General features: G+C 43.2%; 1 protein-coding gene across 17 annotated transcripts in view; it reads left to right on the top strand.

Annotated features, from left to right (window-relative positions):
* The window catches only part of SLC15A2 (solute carrier family 15 member 2), a 72,549-nt gene that overhangs the window by 34,967 nt on the left and 22,325 nt on the right, over positions 1–15,257 (top strand). For all 17 annotated transcript variants that reach the window (XR_007204946.1, XR_007204947.1, XR_007204948.1 and 14 more), the window contains 10 exons: positions 1,241–1,331; positions 3,390–3,467; positions 6,073–6,155; positions 7,154–7,240; positions 7,521–7,610; positions 7,950–7,994; positions 10,224–10,256; positions 11,306–11,394; positions 13,084–13,165; positions 15,116–15,241. Coding sequence is in view for 11 of the 17 variants with exons in the window: in XM_048310138.1 (XP_048166095.1) it covers positions 1,241–1,331; positions 3,390–3,467; positions 6,073–6,155; positions 7,154–7,240; positions 7,521–7,610; positions 7,950–7,994; positions 10,224–10,256; positions 11,306–11,394; positions 13,084–13,165; positions 15,116–15,241 (804 nt within the window). In the remaining 6 variants the exon portion in view is untranslated. The remainder of the gene's footprint in view (positions 1–1,240; positions 1,332–3,389; positions 3,468–6,072; positions 6,156–7,153; positions 7,241–7,520; positions 7,611–7,949; positions 7,995–10,223; positions 10,257–11,305; positions 11,395–13,083; positions 13,166–15,115; positions 15,242–15,257) is intronic.

Genomic DNA, 15,257 nt, shown 5'->3' on the forward strand with positions numbered 1-15,257 from the left:
GTTACAGGAGGTTTTGTTACGTTTTTGGATCTCAGGATTCATTACTTTAAAGCTGTCCTCTTTCAGCTGCCTGCAATTCTTCACGTTGTCTCCAGTTTTCTAGCCTTGTGGATATTGTTGTCTCAGGTAGCAGACAGCAGCAGGACACATTAGAAGGAAAGGAGACAGAACAACAGTCCTTGAGGAGTTTCCTAGCACTCAGCTAAGTTAAAGTTTTGCATTCAAATGATGCTCAGGTCATAGAGATGTGGCTCAAGGTGCCCTAAGAAGCTCTCTGCCAGGCACCATGCCATGTCTGAAGCAGTTTTCCCCACTACCTTTATCAACTCAGGTGTCCCAGAGCTGGTGATACATGTGAGCACGGGGTAGGTCAGGTAGCCTGCTTTTGTTTCTCCTCTCTGCTGGCCCACCCAGGCACAGGGAGGAGGTTAACACTGTATGCAGCACACCCGTGACTGTGCATGTGTGTCCCTCCCATAAGCAAGGAGAGACTGCATGCACGGATTACTCCCGCAAAAAGGACCAAACTCTGCATCACATTCTTGATTCCTTCCAAATTATGAATTATGCAGGAAGAAGGAAGATCAACGGGCATCCTTTGACTCTATAAACTATAATATGTCACACCTTAAATTCAGAACTCTTTCTCTTAGAGTTCATCCCTCCGTCAGGCTCTTGAATTTGCTCCCCTAGATTTAATTTACCCTTTTAGTTTGAGGTCGACTGGCTTCACCTTGGTGGTCTCTTCTTTGATGGATACTTTTCAATTGCTGGCACTCTTTAATCTGTGGTGTGATTACCAGTTCCTTAAAATATACTGGTTTCTTTTTCTATTTCTACACAGGAGAGGAGGGGAAAAAAAAAAGGGCTCAGACACAGGAAGAAATTATGAGCTTGTCAAAGCGTGCCAAATTGGATTGAATTAGGTGACAAAGGATGTGAATCATGCTACTTGTTCTGAATAAGTAAATGCTCTCCCCTCCTTCCAGTCTCACAACACTTTCAAAGCAGTGGCTTTTCCTCTGAAATGCCAAAAAGCCCCAAAGCACTTCTCGAGTAACGTGAGATGATTTGTGTGAGCATTTACCATCACCTGAACACAAGCTTGTTTGCTTAACATTTTATGCACTTTGTGTCAATATTTACCCAGCCTTCCTAACAAGAGAATTGATAGTGTTCAATTTGCAAGCCCAATGCTGTGCCTTAGCCATGACATTGATATTGTCTTCTCTTGTTTCAGGCCTCGGAGAGAAGCAAGTTTTTTTCCATCTTCTATTTATCCATTAATGCTGGAAGTTTGATCTCCACGTTTGTAACTCCTGTATTAAGAGGTCAGTGTGGATTTAGAATAAAACAATAAATTAGCTGCCCTCTAACTACTCTGCTGTGCATAGTTAGACTCTTAGGACAACAGAATGGCAGAAATGATATTATCTGTGGAGTGGTCAGTGTATTGCATTTGCACCTTGTTAATCCTGCTGTAGCAGCATTAACAGATTTATAATATAGGCTGACAAGTCACAGAAATTTATTCCTGGTTGTATTTCAAAGCTAGCCTGAACAGCAGAATTAAAATATGAAAGGTGGAAGGACCTATGGTCATCTAATCTCCATTGCCAGTGAAGGACTTGCCTTCAGGTTAACTATGGATGGGAAGTGATCTCTGCTGTCCTGTGCAGTGTCAGGACTGAAAAACTTACCAGGGCTGGTTTCAAAGTCCTACCTTCTCCCTCCCATGGGGTGCTGCTGACTTTTAGAGGGCTCTGTCCTGGCACTCAGGCTTGTCTGCATGGGTCTGCTTGCAAGATTGCTGCCCTGAGCAACTAGCCTTGAAGACAAAGCACAGGCCTATGCCCCATTTAAGACCTACTTTATATTCTAGCCTACTTGCAAAACCTTTTTTAGTCCCCGAGCCTTGCTGCACTTACTTCATTGTATTGCAGCGCTTCGAAGCCAAAGGGATTGGCACACTCTAAATACAGGCACAGAGGCAGAGCAGCAGGCCATAGGTGACACGGGCATGGACAAAGTAGTCTTCACATTTAGTTGCCATATTTTTCATTCCACTCCATGGCTTCCAGAAAGCTCTGTTTGTTTGGAGCGTCATTTTAACAGGCTCTTGTCTCATGTTTACACCATGCATAGGGATAAAGACAAATGCTATATCTTTTATTCATTCTCTCTCTGGTGTCTCCAGGTCAGCATTCAGTTGGGAAGGGCTTTTGCTTAATGGGCAGATGAAAATCAAGTCCCTTCAAACATCAAAACATGCACCAATATAAACTAGTTGCAACATGGAATTGGAGAGGATGGGGAAAGAGTAACATTTTTGCTAAGTGTCAAGGCTTTTCTTGGAAGAGCATGAAATGCAGTTTGTAGACATTTGGTACGAATATGAAATATATACTTTTAGGTAGAGAAGTCCAATTCATTTAGCATATTAAAAGTTCAGTGTGCCCATAATGTTGCTCTCAGCTTTGTTGGATTTCAGCTAATTCGCTGTAAATAAGTAAATAAATGCTATGCATGCACACAGCTGTGCAGCTGTCTGTGACTGCCTGGCTACAACAAACAGGAGCATCTGAGGGCTTCATGGGTTGGTCTCCTGTTAACTCTGTTGGCTTACTTTAACCATTACTCCATGTGAGAATGCAGTAATATCTAGCCCCTGGCATTCAAACACTGACCCACTGCTGGCTTGCTGTTTGCAGCTGGAGCACGGTACAAGAACTGACCTGTTCCAAGAGGCCTAGGGTTTCAGTGAGCCACAGCTCAGATTGATCCAACCCGTTCTGTAACACACCTGGCTTCCTAACGGGTTGCTGCAAGACCTGACATTTGGAGCAGGCTGCCCCTAGTGACATTGGTGTTAGGGAGGAAGGGGACTGGAGTTCTAAGGCTTATCCTGGGCTCCCACTTAACACAGTGCAGGCACTGGATTCCTCTTTGTCCACTGTAGGTCGCTATGAAATCAAATTCAGGTTTTTCACTCAAGACTGATGCAGCTGGCACAAAGAATGTGGAAACACAGTACTGGTTATTTAGATCTAGTCAAATACAGAATGGCTTCAGGTTACTTTAAATGCTGTAGATTTTCCCCAATTACAATTCCTAGTACTTCTTTATACCTATGTGTCTGCCCCCTCCCTTCTACCATTTGCATCAATATCCCATTATCAGCTGCTTTTGCTGGCAGACACTAACCCTGCTTCCAAATTGTCTTCATCAAGGGAGGACAGCTGTTTCAAGGAGATTCAATTCACAGTGTGAAGCACCAGCAAAGAAGATTTAAAACAGGGGAAGTGACTGATTTAGGGAAGCAAATCAAAAGCCCCAGTAACGTAAGTCTAGCTGTAATGAGGTGCTTTTATTTCTGACTTCTTTTTCAGGGGATGTGAAATGTTTTGGAGAGGATTGCTATGCCCTGGCTTTTGGTGTCCCAGCAGCACTGATGGTGTTGGCTCTTGGTGAGTGGAAACAGTGATGCTCATAATAGGAGTTACCATTTTTGAGTCCATGGCTAGATGAGAAAATGCACAAATTCACTAATTCTGGATGGATACTGTCATGGCAAATGAAAGGGTTCAAGGTCACCCAACAATTCCCCAGTTCAGAACAGCAATAAATATCAGTAGTTTATTAATGGTGGGCAGACCATGGTTTTACTGCTATCTTTTATTGTGATACTGTTAAGGGTGTGGTCTGATGGATGTTTCACAGTATAATTGCTTTACTCTAATGCAAAGGGAGGCACCAAAATGATTCTCCTGATGGCTTGCAGCTTTGCCTATGAGCAGGCATGGCCTTTGAGCTGCGAGCTGAGCAGTCCTCAGAGACCCCCAGCTTATAGAAGAGAAGCTTAACATGCCACTTCTAACCTTTCCACGGGCTTTTGGCAGCTCAGGGCCATCTTTAATGGCTCAGACTTCTGCTGCTGAATCTATGTGCTGCAGAAGGAGCTAAATGAGATGTTACTTTGTTCTGAGCTGTCTCACTTTGCTTGGCTGAAGTAATTCCCACAATTACAGTGACAACTTATTATTATGTTGCAATAAAAAAATCCTTATTATCCAAGTGTCAGGAGACAGCCACAATCCCCTTGCTTCTTAACGCTTGCATCTTAGCCCCATTAATGTACTTGTCAAGATTTCTTCTTCAACCTTTATAAAACATTCAGCAATCTCCCCATTTTTACTGTTACTCCTTGGTAGCCAGTACAGAGGACACATTAGCTTTAGTTTCACAGCTGCAAGCTGCTGAGAAGAGCAGTCCCCTTATTACACTGCATTTGTGAGGTTTTGACACAGCATGGGGTGACTTCTCATTCAGCTTGTTACCTTCGCTGAGAGACCAGGCAGTTGTGTGATTTCACTGCAGCATCTGGGATTTGAAAATCTGTTCCTCAGAGAATGTGAATGTTGCTGTCTCTACTCGAATTTCCATCAGGGAGAAGAATCAGGAAACTGAAGAAATGTCATCAGGCCACAGCTAACGTTGCAGCAATTATTTTCAAAAAAGTGTGTGGTCACGGGTCTGAGAAGGTTCTATTTTCCCTTGTGGCCTGTTCCTATCATTTAAGGGCCACAGAGGCTCGCTCCTCTGTGCACCATGCTGTGATAAATGTTTCTAGCAGAGCAGTAGTTGCCCAGGGGAAAACAAACGTGTAAATATTGCAGTTTCAGTGAGGGCATCAGTGGAAATGTGTTTTTAGCTAGTGTCCTGCTGCCAGATTCCACGTCCTGCCCGGCAAAGCAGCTCTCTGTTCTTTTGTAACATGCTAAAATGCTCTGGGAAGTGATATATTTGACTATGTGAGCAGCATGCAGAATTGGAGAAAATACCCTTTCGGCCCTGACTGGCCCTCTCCCTGAGTTGATGGAAAGCAAGGATGGATTTAGAGGCAGATTTAGCGTGAGATTTTCTGGGCTGCTACAGTTTCTGAAGGATGGGGTAGATTGATACCATTTAATTCCAAGTGCCAAACCTAATGCAGGAACCTCAGCTCTCAAAAGAGTCAATGACATTGCCAGGAGATATTTCAGCAAACCTAATGGATCACCTTTTTAGAGACACTGACATCTTCACAGGAGATGCTAAAAATTAGGTACCCACTCTGGGTGACTTTGCACAAACGCAAAGTGCAACTCATCTAAACTGACTTCAGAGATCTCTCACAGTTCTGTGAGCCAAACCTGGGTGCTAAAGGTCAGCAAAGAGCAAAGGTGAGCTTCCTGCAGTATCCCAGGCCTCCTGTGTTAGGACAGAGGTCCCTGCTGTTCTCCACTGTCTGTGGACTGACCCGGACAATTGGGTTAGTTAAAAAAGTTCAGGTTGGTTTGTTATGTGGATTTCATGCTCAGTTTTAAAGGTGTTTCTCCCTACTAATCTCTTTGGAATTCTGATGTGCTCAAAGGCTCTCATAGAGCAGGATAAATGATACACAATCAGATAACTCCATCTCTGACAGGATTTTGAAGTCTCATTCTGATATTCTTTGTGCTTTGAGGGAGAAAACCAAGATAAAACAGTATCTTAAATTGTATATCCCTTTGTGGAAACCATAAATGAAGGTAATTTAACATCTGTGAGGCAGGGATCTTTGTGGCAGGTTCCATTGAAATGTGTGTGAGATGCAAGTGCACAAAGCCCGTGTTGTATCTGGATTAATCCTCACATGTTTCCAATGGGTGAGGGTTGATTTCCAATGTCAGGTGCAGCAGTTCAATGTCGATTTTATTTTAAGTTTAGTCTACAAAAAGCATAGACAGAATGAATTTTCAAAGTTTTGGTTCCCAGCATAAATCAGATATGGAGGTGCCTGTTGTGCCAGAGCAGATAATAAGACAATGGTGACTTTCTAAGGATCACGCTGCCTCTTGTAGGCTGTTCCATTTTCTTCCATCTGTAGGCATTAAAGACTCCTGTATATTTATTTAGTTTAAAGTGCAATCCTGTGAGCCCCGAGGACAGAGCATTTCTGTTGAATACAGGGGTGGGGATCCTTCCCAGAAGCCAGTGCAGGATTGAGCTTCAGCCATGTGAATTCCCTTTTGGATTATAATATTTTTTCAGTTGTGTTCATTGCTGGAAGTGGACTGTACAGAAAAACACCACCACAAGGAAACGTCTTGCTGGAAGTGTGCAAATGCATCAGTGTAAGTGTGTGCAATTCTCTTTTTCATGCATGACTCTGAGGTTGCAGGACAAAAAGGTGCAAAGGGAAAGGGGAGGTGACTTTTGGAGTTCTTCTCTATGCTGCTTCTGGATGTCTTGCTGATGAGCTGTAAGGAATGAGAAACACATTTAGGTCCTAGTTTATTCTTTCAGCATTTCAATTGTTTTCCCTTAGCTCCATGAACTGTTCAGTTGATGTCAGTAGAACCACTAGTGGCAGATGCTGGCGGAGACTGAACTGAAAGGAAAATTCAGAAACTCACAGAGTATCAGATATATTACTCCATTTTTTTTCAGTTGAATAATTTTTCTGAACTTTATCAGTTCAGCAGACAGTAATAGCACACATTCATATTATGGACATTCAGCATGTTCATGTAAATGCAAGAGACACTTGCTGAAGTTGCATTAGAGCCTTATAAATTGTTTTTCATGACGTGTGAGCTGAATACAGTGTGCGAAAAAATACTCTTTTATTATTAGGTGGATAATGATGTTTCTATTTCAGGAAGCTGTTGCTAACAGCAGATGTTTTCTTTTTATCTAGGTCAATCCTAGTGCCAAATTTACCTTGGGGAAACAGGCGAGATTTTAAAGACAGGATTTCTAAGTGAGGTCTGCCACATTTTTTTGCAAGGGAGGCTCAGTGTGTTCAGTGACTGGAGCACACAGCAGAAACAAGCCAGGAACTGGACTTCAATGACCCTTGTGGGTCCCTTCCAACTCAGGATATTCTAAGATTCAATGATTCTATGATTTATTCCCACATCATACCTTTAATCAACCAGTACCATAGAAACTTTCCTGCAGACAATTCATCATAAAGCATCCAATCTGAGATTTTAGAGGTATCCAGCAACTCACCCCCTCAATTTTCTGGCACTACTTACATTTGGGGATGGGGAAGGTAGCCTTGAGTTGGGAATGTGACAAGGGCAGGTACAGCATGAGTGAGTTAACCCCCTGTTTTGCTCCCTAGTTTGCTATTAAAAACCGGCTGAAAAACCGCTCCCGTGAGATTCCAAAGAGAGATCACTGGCTGGACTGGGCATCAGAAAAATACTCGGTAAGTGATGCTCTACCTGGTAGATTTGGAGTGGGAAGGGGGAGATGGGCAGATAGACAGGAGAGATGCGTTTTCCTGTCCCTTTCCACATCTGTACTCTTCTGACCCTTAATGGACGGTTTAGGTGCTGCACTGAAATGTAGAAATGCAAACATATCCAATGTCTCAAGTAAATGCAATAAGGAGCTGCCATGCAGAAAGAAATAGGAGTTATGCTTTGTGGCTTGAATCACCTGTTGGCTTTACCCCCTACTTTACCTTTTTGCCTGTTTCCTTTTAGAAACAGCTGATTGGGGAGGTTAAAATGGTGACTCGTGTTCTCTTCCTCTTCATACCGCTGCCAATGTTCTGGGCCCTGTTTGATCAGCAGGTACAGTACAGTGTATACAGCTCTGCCTGCCAGTTTGCACCTCTGTTTGCACCTCTGTCCTTCTGGGGTAACACCAAAGCATCCTGGGGACCCAGTGGGCCACACTCCTACCAAGTGTCCAGGGTCTTCCACCATCACTGCTGGCCAGCCCTTCCCAGTCCTGCCAGGTGTCTGGCACAGCAGAATGAGGGGGGAGAATGCGCCCTGACTACTGACAAGTGTTACAGGGAAGGGAAGGAATAGATGGGAAATAAGACCTCCAGTACTGTCCTCTATCCCCATGCTTTCTAGCCCCATAGAACATCTTGAAGGCTTCACAGCTGTCTGTTTCCTCCTTAGGGATCCAGGTGGACTTTGCAAGCCACAAAAATGAATGCTGATTTTGTAAGTACTTAATGTCACCAGGGCTGGTAAGACTAGTAGTAACATCCCTGCTCTTGCTTATTAACCGGAGTCTTGCAGTACTAAGAGCGTCTGCTTGGTGAATCTGGGTGAGTTTCACTTTTGGTGATTAGAAGCCAGAGGCTCTGTTCATGCAGCCATGTTCAGTTCATCACAGCTCATCTCAGCTAGAAGTCAGGGCTGGGGAGCCATCAGCAGCCTGCAAGGTCAGGGGTGCTGACCTACTGGCAACCAGTGGCTCTGTGACCTAGAGGAGGTAGGATTTTCAGCCTGCTGCCCCCACAGAAGGCGGACAAGTCACTCAGCTCTTTTAAGGTGTGACTAGAGCTGTTGTAGTTGTACATTTCTGCACTGGATTACTTGGTGATGCATTCATGAAGCCTCTCAAAACCAGCAGGAATCTTGTGTATAGGGTAAAGATGTGATAAGGATTATTTAGCTAGTTTCCACAGAGTTCTTCAAAGGTGTGAATGGCAAATGGTGCAGGCTGCAGTAGCAGATAAATGTAGATCAGCTATCTGCCCAGAGATGTCTCCACACAGGGCTGGTTTTCAGAGGTATATGTTTTAACAGGCCATCTAGATCTTGCCTGCAGATGCTCACATCAAAATCTAGGATTGTAAATGTCAATTTTCCAGTTTAAAATTGACTTAAAGCCACAAATTTGAGACCTTCTATGTCACTCCTGTTAAAAATTGGGCTTTCAACATGTGATACTCATTAGGCTTAATTAGTTCAAATGAGGCATGAAAAAGACTACACCTTGGGTAATATTTATCCACCTCAGAAAGACAGAACAAAGTCCATGCAGTCTATGTGATGTATGTCTAAAACATTTGTTTTCTGGTGTTTCGCTCACATGCACTTAGTGATCCATTAGCAGGAGAGCTAAGTATCACCCAGTGTCACTACTGGACTCTCCCAGGTGGAGAAAGATTGATTCAGGGCTTTTTTTTGGTCACAGCAACTTGGACAGTTCCTTGGCTTTTGTTTCAGTCTCTTCTGCTCTCCCCTCATGAGCTGTCCCACCTCAAGAAGGTGAGAATTAACTGCAATGTTGGAATGATCCCACCCTTAGGCTTGTTGGAATTCATGTTTGTAATACTCTATGACTTTCTGTTCTGCAGACAAGGGCTCAGCTAGGAAGTCTGGAGTCAAACAGGGAATGATTTAGTGTCAGATGAAATATTTGCAGGCTCATTTCCTAAAGGCACATTTCTATAATGTGCACAAAATAGCAGGAGGGGGTATTTGCCTGGTATTTTTAATTGACCCCTTTGCTGTGACCAGCAGTTTCCTCTCTCCCAGGAGGCAGCTGTGGGCAGAGACAGGCAGCCAGTCTAGACTCAGCTCAGGACAAGTCTGGCAGACAGGAGACAACCCCCCACAGCACTTTCTTGGAAATACATTATTTCCTTCCTAATTTCTTCCCTCCTGCACCCTTGCAGCCCTGCCCTCCCCCCTACTCGCCCCCCCCACCCCCCCTCCATCTTAATTTCAAATGAAAAGCATTTCATGGAGTTCAGACAAACACCAGTCCCTCCCTGGAGACAGGTCCATGGTTCTTGGAGTCTGGGATCCCTCCATCCATCCATTCCTGTTGACCTTGCCTGTTTGTGGGGGCTGTGCCAAATTGAGGACTCTTGGCTCAAACCAAGAAGTCACAGTTGTCCAAAGCCTGTTAGGTACAGATGGGGGGAGGAGAGAGGTGTTTGTGCAGCCCACTGGCTCCAGGATGGTCTTTTGTTACCCTTTTGGGAACTTGGGAGAAATGCCAACAGAGCTCACAGGGTCCTGAAGCTTGGGAACACTCACTTACAGAATTGGGGCTTTTCACATTATAGAGGCAGGGAGGGAAGAAGCTCTAAGCCCACCTCCCAGCTTGCACCCTAACACCCCCATTCTTCTCCACTCATCTAGTTCATGGCTAAGCCAGCCTGAAAGATGGGCCTCAGTACCTGTCATGGGCTGTGTCACAGCTGCCAAATATCAAGGATTCAGTGCAGCTTCCTTCTGCAAAATGATTGTATTAAACACCGTGTCCTTAGACGACAAGTGTCAAGAGCACAGTATCAGCTGCTAAAGCCAACATAAAGCATTTCAGGAAACCATCTTGGCTGCAAAGGCCTCTATGGGACCGATTACTTATTTGCCATATGCACTGATATGTTATAGTGTTTATGAATCACTTGGAATATCTTTTTGTTTCAGGGAATATATGTCCTTCAGCCTGACCAAATGCAGGTAAAAGATATTATAGGGTAGGAAATAACCTTTAGAACTTATTTTCTTTTTTTCCCTAATTTTTATTTTTCTTATGGGACCAGTGGCCAGTTTCTGCTCCTTTTCAAGGTAATAGCAGTGCTCCTGCTGGTTGCTGTGGTGTGGCCTGTGTTTTATTGTTCACTTGCTGTTTTGCAAGCTTGGGGTTCAGAAGACCCTGAGGATGTCCTAATACAAAAGTTGAATCCTGAAGAATAGTGCGGAGGTGTGGGGAAACATACCACCATAACAGTTCTTGAACTAGTGCTGGTGTGTGGAGAAGACAACCGGTATCTTCTTTTAACAGGCCCCTGTCCTGGGATGAACATTGTTCTTGAAATATGTTTGGTCCCTCCCTTTCTGCAGGGCAGATGATGGTGCTATGCTGTCACAGTTGATTACAATTCTTATGGTGAACAGCTCTGGAGAAATTCAAAGCTGTTCTGTTCCCTGAAATCTTCCTTTGGAACTGAAACAACATTTCTCTCTGCTTGTTCTTCATCACTGTCTATTTTCTTGCTCTGCCACTTCTGGCTGGCAGACAAGCTGTGCCCCTTCCAGGAGAAATTTTGTTCCTGGGGGATTACTCAGTTTTGTTGAAGTGCGAGAAATTGCCAGTCTCACAGAATAGTGCCTGTTCCTCTGGGATTTTGCTGGAGTCCCAAGATGTTTCCATTGTTGCTGATTTGTTTTAAGGTCCCACCACAGCACCAAAGGTCACCTGTCTCTATTGTCAGTGGGGTTTGTACTCTTTGAAAACATCATGTTTCAGTTCTCTCTCCAGGGAAACTGGGCCAGTGATGCTTGCTCACCTCTTGGAGGGGAGGATATGAACAAAATGTATTCATGCCTGTGAAAACTAAATAGCAGAAGCTGTTAAGTGCAAACTATGATTATATTTTAAAAGGAGGTTTAAAGTGTTTGTCCATGTCCCTTCTGTAATGGAATTATTTCTGGAGGACAGTGCTTTATGGGTTTAATTACTGAAAGTTGCTTTCTAGTCACTGAACTCGCATTCTTTTGTATTGCAGTTCTTAAATCCACTTCTTATTCTTGTCTTCATCCCAATTTTTGACCTTGGGCTCTACCCCCTGATAAACATGTGCAAATTGAATTTCACGTAAGTACTTGGGGACAGTGCAGATGCATCTGTGCTTTTTCTTTTGCAGTAAGTGTGCAGAATAGTTTTTAAGGAAGAGAAACACAAACTTTCATTCACCTTTCCGAATACTTGAGTATACTTCAGTCCCAAGTGGCAGCATCACCCTCTTCCACAGACCATGGAAATTCCAGAGGGTAAAACTCAGTGATGTTGGATTCTGCTCTGTACAGATTTTTCCAAAAGCAGATATGAATAGTCTCACTTTGAATTTGATCAACGTGTTTTCCACCTTGTTTCCCATATCATGCCTAAACGATTGCCTCCCTGAAGAGTTCCTGTGGGACCAAATTCTTGGTCCCATGCTGGCTAGGATCTGAACCAGTGAGTGCGTAAGGGGATTTCCATATGAGCCAAGCATTTTATCCTTAGTCTATGTTAGCAAGAAGTGCAGTATAATAGGAGTTAACCTCAGGTTGTTTATGAGACCCATTTTATGAATTTTGTGTGAATTAACTTCAGAGTGTCTGTATTCTGCCTCTGTGGAGTGATGCCCTGCAGCAATGGCAGTATATTATGTGTGCTCATGAAGTGCCTTTGCCACTGGAGTTTCAACTGAAAGGAGCCAAGTTTCCATGCTCCAGCACCATGTGAACCATAGCATGGGAAAGGGCGATGAGAGGGGAGATTGCCTAAAAAGCATGTTCCTAATCCAAACTAAAATGCTGGACAGATGAAACCGCATAAAATGGGGGTGGCAGGTGCCTCAGAAGCCTTCCCCTTCACCCTGCTGGTCCTTTCCCACCGTGCTGAATTACTTGCACCTAAAGACATATCAAAAACATTGTCCAGGCCTGCAATGGTGCCCCTCTTGGAGGCTACACATCAGAGGCTGTGCTTCTGCCTGATACCTCATTGTGAGCCCATGGTCTGGACTGTGCCCGACTTGGCAAAAAACTTCCTGCCTGATGACCAGCTCACAGAGTAGCTCTCCCAGCAGCACAAACTCAAGCACCAACCAGGACTGAATGCCAGGACTAAAGACCATTACAAAGAGTGGAGATCACTGAATCTAGAGCCAGATTTGTTTCAGATCTCAACAAATCGATACTCAGTTTGAACCTGCTGTTCTGGATATGTTTTATTCTGCTTCGTATCAGATTTTCTCACGTAACTCTGGTAAAGTTGCACTAGCTTTGCCTTGAGTTTAGAAGCAAGCTCTTTATTTTCTGGAAATGTAAATGTATTGGCATGAGAAATAACCCAGAATGATGCCCCAGATGGTCAGAAACATTGATGACACAAACTGCACATTTTTCTGTTCCTCATTCCATGTTACTTATCTTCTGCCTTTCCCAAAAGGGACTTGAAGATATATCATTTGTAGTGCTCCTTCCAACATCATGGATTAACATAATGTCATGAGCTATTCCCACTAGAAGAGCTGGGAAAAAGATAATATGAAACTTGCAAGAAAAGAACTTCTTTTCACAGCATATCAGTTTTAATTGGCCTCAGTCCTGGCCTCATACAGAATAATAAAATAGTTTTAAGTTAAAAGATCGGCAATTTAAACAGCCTGTCATCCTGAGTGCCACCTGTTGGACAGTTTATTACATGGTTTTGGCACATCTTTGGCTCTGAGGAATGGTATTCTATAGTTTCATTTACTTTTTTTCCTTAATGGCACCTCTTTCATTTGCTCCATAGACCTATTAGGAAAATGGCAACAGGTATGATCCTTGCAGGGCTGGCGTTTGGACTTGCAGCTGTTATAGAAGTCAAAATAAATGTAAGTAAAGCACAAGGCATTCCTCAGAAGTACTTTCTTTCCATGGGGTGTGTTTATTGATGCCTGGTAGATAATCCTTTAAGCCATTGTGCTCCTTGATCAAAATTTGTAATGTTTTCTTTACAATTGAGCATACTGATCCAGTTGCTAATGATAATTCCTTGTCTACTTTTCCCTCTCTTTGTCTCTATGTCTTTCTTTCTAGTCTTTGCAGTTTTGCTGTGCTGGTCATCTGTATTGGTCTATATTCTAGATTTCTATCGTCAAAGTGCTTGACAGACATCTAGTTAATGCTAGTGATTAATTTCCAAAAGGTAGTCTGTTCTCTCTCCTATTTCTTGCTGTAGCTTGCCTGTACTTTTCTGTTTGGGGTCTTTTGTGTGTGTGTGGTGGTTTTGGTTTTTTTTATTTAATTGTTTTAGAATTTTTAAATTTAATTACTTTCCTGCTTTAGGGTGGGGATGGCTTTTTTTTTTTTTTCTTACAAGCCAGATTGTTTCTCTGGAAAGGCAGGTGAATGCAGTCACAGGCATCAGGGACTGCCAGGCATGCCCAGACAAGATGGCAGAAAATCTCTTATAAATGCCACGTTAGCTCCTGCAGATTTGTACTGTTTGTTTCTGGCTCATGACCAGCATTGTGTAGACTTTGGCTGACCTTTGTCTCATGAAAGTTACTCCAGGATTAATTTTTAAAGCTTCTATGTATACTTAAAATGCTCTGTTAGAGTGGCTGGCTCACAGCCCTGGATTAACATCTGCTGGTTCCTCAGGTGAATCCCCTAATGAGCCTCCCACTGAAATGAGACTTTGTGGGTTCAGGTCTTTTTTCTGATCTCTTTATGTGAGTAAAGAAATGATCTCATTGCCAGCAGCATCTCTGGCCAAGCACCAAAGTTTGTTCTGGCTGTGGGTGGTTCCTCTGGGCAGAAGCAAGGTGAGTGAGAGGTCCCCCCCTGCCTGTGCATGAAAATTTTACCCTAAAGGCCATTTTAAGCTCTAGCAAAGAGGAGGATAAGATGGTCCACCTTCACTTGACTGTGGGTCACAGAAGTGAAATCCTACAGTAATGGAATTTGCTGGATAATATTAGTAGGCCTGTTGGTCCAGAGCAGCATATGGATGCAGGGAAATCAGCTCACTCTGTCTTCTGTGGCAGTGTGTCTCCCCACCAAGTTAGGTTCAAAATGCCTTGCTTGCAGTACCCAAATTATCAGATAAGATAGAAGAAAAATGAATGGCTCTGCAGTATTGCTGGCAGCTACTTGAAAATAAAATGAGAATAAAAGAAAAGTAAAAAAAAAAAATTAGCTCTGCAGGTAGTACAAGGCTGACACTGATTGATGTACTCTCTCTAGGAAATGATCCCTGACAGAAAGAGATACCTCAGTGCTGGAGGCATCAGCTTCCCTCTCTCAGAAAACAAGGAATAATATCTATATAGTCAGCTGTATAGATATCAAGGTGTCCAGTAATGCAAAATCACTGATTACAGACATGAAGCTGGACTGGGATTTTCAAAACTACTTAACTTCTGGTCTGATTATTTTCCTGTACTGACTGCAGTGGGAAACAATTATTCTGGTCACTGCTTTTGAAAGCTAAGCACAAATTTTTCCATTTTGATATGGCAGTTGGTTAAATCCAGGCACTAGGGAGCTGTATAATGAAAGCTGTGACATTGTTCTACCTCCTCAATAGGTGTGTAGCCTGTACACTTAGTGGTGTGAAGAGCAATTTTTGGGAGGAATGATGGGTTGGCCACTGAGCTACTATGAGGAAACCTCCCTAAAAAAGATTTATGTTCAGTTTTCTCTGAGTGCAACTTCTGTTGAGGAAAGGATGGAAAAGTGTCGTTACAGAGAGGAAATCTATTATGGCTAAAAATGAAGAGATATTAAAGTGCTAATAAAGCATACACATGGCACTTAAAGCCTTTTACTTTAATTAGGAAACCGATATGCCTCGACTTGTCCCAAAAGAAAGTTTAATTCGGGTCCTGAATTTGGCAGAGAACCCTGTCCAAGTGACAATCCAAGACAAGGACCTATTTCAGCAGCCTGTGGAGTCTTTTCAGGTAAGCATATTTTTGG

Source organism: Corvus hawaiiensis, chromosome 7 (assembly GCF_020740725.1).
Source record: "Corvus hawaiiensis isolate bCorHaw1 chromosome 7, bCorHaw1.pri.cur, whole genome shotgun sequence".
Lineage (NCBI taxonomy): Eukaryota > Metazoa > Chordata > Aves > Passeriformes > Corvidae > Corvus > Corvus hawaiiensis.